The 9,104-nt window shown below is 36.7% G+C and overlaps 1 protein-coding gene across 1 annotated transcript in view; it reads right to left on the bottom strand.

Moving 5' to 3' along the window:
* LOC107568645 (talin-2-like) overlaps positions 1 to 9,104 on the bottom strand; it is a 72,435-nt gene that overhangs the window by 42,780 nt on the left and 20,551 nt on the right. The window contains exons 14-20 of the mRNA XM_016254617.1: positions 8,548 to 8,715; positions 8,172 to 8,466; positions 2,788 to 2,954; positions 2,577 to 2,705; positions 856 to 969; positions 499 to 612; positions 277 to 411 (exon numbers count right to left, since the gene is read on the bottom strand). Of these exons, the coding sequence (XP_016110103.1) occupies positions 277 to 411; positions 499 to 612; positions 856 to 969; positions 2,577 to 2,705; positions 2,788 to 2,954; positions 8,172 to 8,466; positions 8,548 to 8,715 (1,122 nt within the window). The remainder of the gene's footprint in view (positions 1 to 276; positions 412 to 498; positions 613 to 855; positions 970 to 2,576; positions 2,706 to 2,787; positions 2,955 to 8,171; positions 8,467 to 8,547; positions 8,716 to 9,104) is intronic.

Below are 9,104 nucleotides of genomic sequence, written 5' to 3'. Positions count from 1 at the left end.
TATATATATATATATATATATATATATATATATATATTATTTTTATAAAAAAAAAATCAATAAAGAAATACATTACTAATACAATAACAATACTGCTCTGTAAACAAAAAAACAGGTATTTAATATAATAAATAATATTATAAAAAAATATTAATTGTATTATTATTTAAATTATAACAATTAAACAAATCAATAAAGGGATATATACCCATAGCAATAATGCTATTGTACTGTAAAATAAAAAACAAGAATTGAATAATAATGATCATATGGTACCTTCTGTGCGGCCGTGCGCAGCTCAGCGAGAGCGCTGGCCAGGGTTTTGGAGCACTGACTGAGCTGCATGGCAGACGCCTGGTCACTGATGGTGGGAACCGTAGCTTTGGCCGCGGTCACCATTTTCGCCCCGGGCTGATGAAGAGAACAGACACCATGAGCTCAAATGATGCAGACTTGCACGTTATACCAGGAAGTGAAGGTCAGAAGAGTGAAGGGAACCTGCAGGAAGTTCTGACTGGCTCCGATCAGGGCGAGCTGGGCGCTGGGGCTGTCGGGCTGAGCCTGGCTCCCTCTCACACCCTGAACCAGCTGAGGGATCTGATCCGCCACCCCCTGCAAACACATCAACATGCTGTTCATGCCGAGTCATTCCTTGAGGTTTTCAGTCAAGGGTTTACGTCATTATCTAGGCCGTGATAACTATCATAACACTCTGTAAGCGGGGAAAACTGTGGTGATTTAACAAAAATAAGTGTTAAGCAGAGTTATGCTTTATGTTTCATGTGTTCACATCAGTCATTCACAAACACACAGCGCTCATGTGAACTGGTTTTAACCAGTTGCCATGGCACTCACCTTGCAGCTCTGCACGAGTTGTTGCTGGGCCGCAGGGTTCTTGTTGGAGGAAGCGGCGTGTTGCGCTGCAGCGATAGTCTGAGTGGCAGCCGCCGCGGCCTGTTTTGCTGCATTCTGACGAACAGATATGACACAAATATATTTATTATAAAACCACATACTTCTATCAACCTACCAACTTCTATCTACCTGAATTGGGAAATTCTGAAATCACAAAAACTGCTTGTTAAACTTACATTTAAACACATTTGAACTATTTCAAATCGGCAATAAAATCTGACATCAACTGACCCATTAATGTGGTTTCTTACCCACTAATTGGTGATTGGCCGCATTTTTTTATTTTTTATTTTTTTTAGAAAGCAGGACTTATTCTGCCATATTGTGCATTGTATTTTCTCCCATTCTTAGTAAAATGAGTAAACAGGCTCTGTATACATACACTTCTGGTCAAAAGTTTGGAACAAACACAACTTTTTCATGTTTTTAAAATGAGTCTCTTTTGCTCTCCAAGTTGAAACTTAGGTTCCACTTTATATTAAGTGGCCTTACCTACTATGTACTTACATTTGGTACAATGCACTTATTGTGTACATACATGTTTTTACATTGTACTTATATTTAAAAAAATACCTGCACGTAATTACATCTGTAATTAATTTCTATAATTGCATTTATAATTATACAGTTGACCCTTCCCTTACACCTTAACCACACTTAAACCTACCCATACCACCAAACCTGTCCCTAACCTTACCCCTATCCCACCTCAATAGCAGCAGAAGTGTACTGCAATACAATATGAACACAATAAGTACATCGTACTTATTTTTTTAAGGACCTACATGTATAGTAGTTAAGGCCACTTAATATAAAGTGGGACTGAAGCTAATTTATTACTTTTTAAAATAATGGTTCTCTTTGAATATTTTGTCATTTTTAAAAGGATCACATGACACTGAATACTGGAGAAATGGTTACTGAATTTATAACAGTAATAAATTACATTTTAAAATAAATTCAAACAGAAAACGGTAACATCCTTGGTGAGCATAAGTGACAGACAGACTAGTTTGTTTTTATTGGTCTTTTGCCTGCTTATTAGGTGTTGCTATGTAGTTCTGATATTTTAGTTGGTTAATAGACGAAGTTTCTATTTGGTAGTTGCTAGGCACTGTTAGAGCTAGGCTGTTCTAGCTGGCTGCTAGGGCTACTTGGGTCTTCTGGCAAGTTACTGGAGTATTTTGGCTGGCTGCTGGAGAGCTCTGGCAGGAGGCTGACAGTTAGACAGAGACAGACGGACAGATATCACAAAGAATTAAGCCGTACACTGTTCTTTTCACTGCAGATAATAAGCAAGCTGAAACAGTATAAAACAGAGAAACAGGTCTGTGGAGTTTGCGAAACCTAATAGTTCTTCTTTCTCACAAGTTGCAACAAGTTACTTGTGAAACTGCAACACTGAGCTAAACACACTGCAGTCTTTAAAAATGCGATAAATAATTTTCACTGTAGCCTTTGGCAAGATTTAACTCCATGAGCAATAAAACATCATATAACTTTACCCAAATAGGGCAGCAAAGAGTTGTAATAGCTGGCAACACTTCTAAAATTCATCTCAGTGCAGGCTATTATTTTTAAAAGAGAATGTGACCTCACAAAAAACCGTCATCACATCTTCGAGTTCTTGAAGGTTTGGATTTGTGCATGTCAGTCCTCACCTCCAGTTTGTTGACCAGTCTCTTTTTGATGGCATTCTGTGCCGCAGCGTTGGTGGCCATGCGCAGACCCTCGGCAGCTTCACGCAGCTTCTGCTGCTGCTCCTCGCTGTCCGGGTTAGCAGCTGCACCCTGCCGGCACACACAACAAACACTCAGCTCCATGCACAGCTATCCAGTCTAAAAGCACACACTGAGGCGTCTTCTGTCCCACCTTTGCAGCTTCCACCATCTTGGCCGTGGCGTCAGCCAGGAGTTTGGCTGCAGACAGGAGTTTGCGGGAGTTCTCCAGGTCAGTCTCGCCCTCCGCGTCGGCCTTGATAGCATTGACTAAATCTGAGGTGGCCTGAGCAAGGATCCGAGCCTGTCGCACCATCTCCCCTGAACACAGAGAGGAACGCGCCTGTGCGTGAGCTCCATTCATATGCATATCAACAAGTCTCTGCACATCAGTCCAAGCTATATTAAACACAGACTATTAAATGTTCTTGTTTTGACATTCAGCAGACACTTTTATATAAAGTGACTTACAATCAGTGTTGAGGGAGGTAACATTACAAGTATAGCAAGTTACGTAATCAGATTACTTTTTTCAAGTTATCAGTAAAGTTAGGGATGCACGATATTTTTGCCAATATCCGATATTTTTTAACTCATTTTGGCCAATAGCTGATACCGATATATTTCCTTTTGTTTGGAAACACCACCAAGTCTCTCCTGTGTGGAAATTATAAGCAAATTATTTTTTAATTTTGGCTAGTTTTTAACAAGAATTTATTTGTTAGAATTAAATAAACAATAAAGAAGTTCTTTTATAATGACAGTACATTGAAGCTTTGAAAAAAAACTATAAATAAACTATATATCAATCGCTGCATTTTTTCCCCAGAAAGATGCAATATTAACCTTAACATTTTATTTTAAGATTTAACATTTGTAGATGGTCTGAAGCAAAAGAGTTGTAAAAATTCTGTAAATATTTTAGAGCTCATAATTTGTTAAAAAACATATTACACATTAATGAATAAATGAGTATATATAAAATTATTTAAATTACAAGTGTCATACTTGTGATTTTTTTTTATTCATGTAAGCTATAGCTTCTAACCTTTAAATCAAAACATACTCATGATTTTATGATCTCAATCACTGCTTTATTTAATCAGAAACACAGTCTAAATGTCTACATTTGTGTATTTTACTTTCATTTGATTAGAAATAGGCCAACAGCGCCACCTACGGAATTAAAACTCCTTACTGAGCGAGCATTAGGACCCGGCAGTTTAAATGCAGCGATCCAAAACAGTGAATTTAATCATCATTCAGGCAAAACTTTGCTTCAAGAATGAGTTACACTGCTGACATGATCTAATCGCTAGCACACCCTGAGCACATGTGAGTTAAGGCATTCCTCTTATCGGCAAGACATATCAGCATAATTTTTTTCATATCGGGCCGATGGCGATATTTACATTTAAAGCCATTATCGGTCCGATAATATTGTGCATCCCTAAGTAAAGTAAAGCATTACTTAACACGAAAAACATCTGAGCTGCTTTTTCAAATAAGTAACTCCAGTTACGTTGTTTTCCCATGCATTGGCAGCTCTCCTGTCCTCATGTTGAGAGAAATTGTGAGTAAGTGCAGAGGCGTTGCGTTCGCTGTGTGAACATGAGGTTTCTGTAGTTCTAGACTAAATGTGAACATGTATTCACTAATCTCACCTGCACAAAAACAGATTCAGTATTCCTCAAAATGAATAAAAACTGAGAAATGCAAACTCAGAATGATGCAAACCTGCAAGAATTAAATGTTAAATAACACAAAAATCATTTATGTTTTTAATGCCTTTTTATTAACCAGTGTCTTTGCTGCTGACCTTCGATGATCCAATTCAACCATACTAATAAGCAAAAATGACTTTAGATAAACATAACATTTGTGGGGGTTTTTATTGCTGGGGAGTCTAGTCCTGTGTCCTATTCTTCCTGCAATTCAGAATGGCAGCACAACTAAAAGGTTTGTTTCTGCACCCTTTACTCATTTCCCTTTTGGTGTGAAAGGGCTTTTACATTTGCCAAAACAAGGGGTGGGTATCATTTACATTTTATCGATACCGATACTGCCTATCGATACTGATACTGTTATCGATACTATTTGGTGCAAATAATATGAAGTGAAAAGTTGTTGAAAATTTCAAGTTATTTTATTACTGCTGAACTTTGGCAACTGTATTAAAGTTCTTCAGTCAAGAGCAGTGAGTTATTTTTCTCTTTGTGTTTTATTTTATTAACATTAAATCAATAGTTCACACAAAAAGTAAAATTGTCATCATTTACTCACTCTCAAGTTGTTTTAAACTTGAATGAGTTTCTTTCTTCTGTTGAACATAAGTTATTTTGAAGAATGTGGTAAACTAAACAGTTGCTGGTCCCCAGTGACTTTCATATTTTTATTTCCTACTATTAAAGTCAGTGGGGATCAGCAACTATTTGGTTACCCACATTCTTCTAAATATCTTCTTTTGTGTTCAGCACAAGAATAAATAAAAATTAATACATGTTTGATACAGCATGACTGATTAAATAATGACAGAATTAAAATTTTAGAGTGAACTATCCCTTTAATGACAAGCGGCAGCATGTTTAGTACTGCCACTTTAAGAGCTGCACACATCTGTTTTTCTCTCAACTGTTTACTTTCACTTTAGACATAATTAACTGTGTTTATATGTAAATCTTGTGTGTTTTTGGCAGTATTAGTGCAATCAGACGATAACTAAGATAACCAAGGTGCTGTTTGACCGGCCTTTTAGTGTACGGTCGCTTCGGGTGTAAGGTTATGCGCTCTGAATAAGCACGTTAAAACAGCACGCAAATGAAACGTTTAACCAGCAAGGCTTTAAAGCACGCAGAAATAATGTACTTTTCTGATTGCGAATAAGTCACGTGAGTGTAACTCTACCGAATCAACATTTGATGGGAATGTGTCTCGCGAGTTTCAGTTGGAGCTGGAGCTGCGAGACATAATACAGCGCATTGCTTGTGGTAGATGTTATATTTTGTTAGTAAATGTTTCATTATATTACTAGTGTTGCCTCCTTTGTTCACTATTACACTACTGCAGAAATTTAATCTGGCACTGGTGTCGCCTAGTTTTGTAACGTGAGCCCACAATTTTTAAACGTTTCACTCTTGCCGCCATGACCGATTGCATGCAAACACACACCGCACATGCGCATGATATCACAATCATGTCGAGCAAACGTCGGCCACATCATTCAGTGAAGGGAAACGACAAGCAGCAGCTTCTAATTTGTCATTAACATTGAAGTATACGGAGATAAAGCAACGCAAGTATCGATAACAGTATCGTTTGTCCTGAAGCTTATCGGTATTCTGGTATTGACCCAATTACACATCGGTCCAAAAAAATACTGGTTCTCGGTACCCATCCCTAGCCAAAACTAGAACTTTTTATATATATAAAAAATAAAAAATAAGCAAGCCCAGATGAAGAAAAAAACAAAAAAACAAGTAACGCATTGCATTACTTTCAAAAAGTATCTATCTATATATAACGCAATATTGTAATGCATGACTTTTAAAAGTAACTTTCTCCAACACTGCTTACAATAAAAGAACAGCAGGCAGTTTATCAGAAAAGCCAAAAATATTTGTAGCACATACTGTAACATACTTTAATAGTAGGGATGCACGATATTGGATTTTTGCAGATATCCGATACTTTTGAACTCATTTTGGCCAACAGCCGATATATTTCCTTTTGTTTGAAAACTTTTGGGGTTTTTTTTCCAGACAAATGAAGTGGTAACCTTAATATTTTATTGGAAGTTTAACATTTGTAGATGGCCTAAAGCAAAAGAGTTGTAAAAATTCTGAAAATCTTTAAGAGCTCCTTCTATTTAAGTGCCATATAAAATTTGAAAAAAACAAAATGTGTCATGTTTGTGATTTTAATTAACATAAGCTATAGCTTCTGACATTTAAATCAAAACATACTCGTGATTTTATGACATAGATTATTGCTTTATTCAATCAGAAACACAATCTTAATGTTATTTGGGTATTTTACTTTCACTTTATTGCAAGTAGACCAACAACGCCCCCTAAATAAATAAAACACCTTACCGGATGGGCTTTCCGATAATATCCTGCATCCCTATTTAATAGTTTAAATCATTTTATTAAAATAATTTATTAATTATTTAACTATTATTAACCCTTGTGCGACCTTTTGAACATTTTTGTCCTTTTCAGTTTAGTTTTTTTGATCATTTTGCATGTGTTATTGCCAACTGCATAAATTTTGGCACAGGTGTGTATTTTTATTGGAATTTTACTATTTCACTTCCATTTCCTTTAATAAATCTGTTTTGCACTAGGTACAAAAAATTGTTTCTCTCAGGACCTTAAGGACAAAAATGTCCCCATTGAAACCCATTAAAACTGCTATTTTTAATCGCAGTGCCATTTAACTGTAAAATTATGCAATTTTTGATGATAGGCTTTCATTCTATTGGCAAGGCTTTAAAATTAAAATTTTTACCAGATGGTGCTTTTTTTTTAGGTTTGACCTATAAAGAAAATACTTGTTTTATTTCTGTTTTCTGCTTCTGCATATTATAGAGCCAATTGGATAAATAATGCAGCTATAATTGTGTGGGTGTGTTGGTATGGATGTCAGAGTGTGGTTTGTATGTGTGTCATAAAAAAAATAAAATTGTGTGTGTGTGCTTGTAATATTTGAGAGAGAAAAACTCTACTGCAAATCACAAATCCAACCACTGTGTGCACCAGCAGAGTTTTGCTGGCATCTAATGGGGAAAATATGGTACTGCGCCCAAACAAAATCTTACTGAAAGCTCATTTTTTGAGATATCAACCTCAAATTTGGAACACAACTTGTTTAGATTTATGGCTTTGATTTTCTAGCAGGTATAGCGTTCAACATGTTTCATAAAATATATATTTTATATAAAACATCGTTCATAAATCATTTTCATAAACCTAAACATCTAGAACTTTTTTTTTTGTTTCACTTTTTAAACTTTTTTTACTTCAACAATAATCTGCCATGGGTCTTCTTTAAAATGAGACCAAACTTAACTCTGTGCTCCCAAGCTTCAAATTTTTTATGACAGTTTTTTGACATGGACATTTTTGTCCACTACGGACCTGTGTGTAACTTTTTTTAATTGACGCACAAGGGTTAATAGTTATATCGTTGTATAATTATGTTTATTTATAAGTTTAAATGCATAATGCTTAAGTAATCAATGTGCCTCTACTTTTGAAGTGAATTTTATTTATCAGTCTCGTTATCTTTATTTTAATTTAGTTAAAAGTGGAATCCTCTGATTTTTAGAAGAATTTTTTTTTGTATGGTAAATAGTCTAAGAGTGTATATATATGACTGTATGTGTATATGTATGTACTGTGTATGCATATGAACAATGGAACTGGACATTTTTGGAATGGATTTTTTTTTTACCAACAACATATAATCTATCCATATCTTACAATACACTGCCACTTCAAATGTAGTAAAGAAAAGGCTTAAACATGCTCCTAGTACCTGCGTCTCCCATGGAGCTGAAGATGTTATCCGTCACGTCCAGGATGCGGTCAGTGGCCTCTCCGTGCCGTCCGATTGGCTGTCCTCCACTGGCGTACTGTCTGATATGCTGCAGCAGCTCATTAAGAGCCTGAGTGACACCTGTGGCAGCCACGCCCACCTGTCTGAGCAGCTGCTCGTCACTGGTCGCCCCCTGTGACGCCTCCACACAGCCCTCCACAGACTTAGCCACCAGCTTCCCGGCCTCGATGAGCTGCTCCTGACACACGGGTGAGTTGATGGTGGGAGCCACCACCTGAAACAGATAAAACACACACAGGAGCATCAGCTGAGGTCAGCGAGTCCGTCTGTGGATGTGCCAGGTGTGAACGCTCACTCGTGTGCAGGCCACCAGCTGTGACGTGGAGAGGGCGCACTGGGTGGCAGCAGCAATCACTCGGTTCTGTTGAGCTGAATCCTCTGTTTTCTGAGCCACATTCTTGGCCTTTAACACCAGAGCCGCCGCTGCATTAGCCACAGCCTTCGCCAACTGCATCAACATGTCCTGCACACACATACACAATTAAACAAGCTAGTTAACTTAATTAGACAGATATAATATGTGACCATGCAGCACAAAAGCAGTGTTAAGTCGCTGCGGTATATTTGTAGCAATAGCCAAAAATGCATCGTATGGGTCAAAATTATAAATTTTTCTTTTATGCCAAAAATCATTAGGATGTTGAGTAAAGATCATGTTCCATGAATATATTTTGTAAATTTTCTACTGTAAATGTATCAAAACTTAATTTTTGATTAGTAATATGCATTGCTAAGAACTTCATTTAGACAACTTTAAAGATGATTTTCTCAATATTTAGATTTTTTTGCACCCTCAGATTCCAGATTTTCAAATAGTTGTATCTCGGCCAAATATTGTCCTATCCTAACAAA

The sequence above is a fragment of the Sinocyclocheilus grahami genome, unplaced genomic scaffold, assembly GCF_001515645.1.
Source record: "Sinocyclocheilus grahami isolate Dianchi unplaced genomic scaffold, SAMN03320097.WGS_v1.1 scaffold1268.1, whole genome shotgun sequence".
NCBI classification, from domain to species: domain Eukaryota; kingdom Metazoa; phylum Chordata; class Actinopteri; order Cypriniformes; family Cyprinidae; genus Sinocyclocheilus; species Sinocyclocheilus grahami.
The sequence above is the reverse complement of the archived record's forward strand: the minus strand, read 5'-3'. Positions and strand labels throughout refer to the sequence as shown.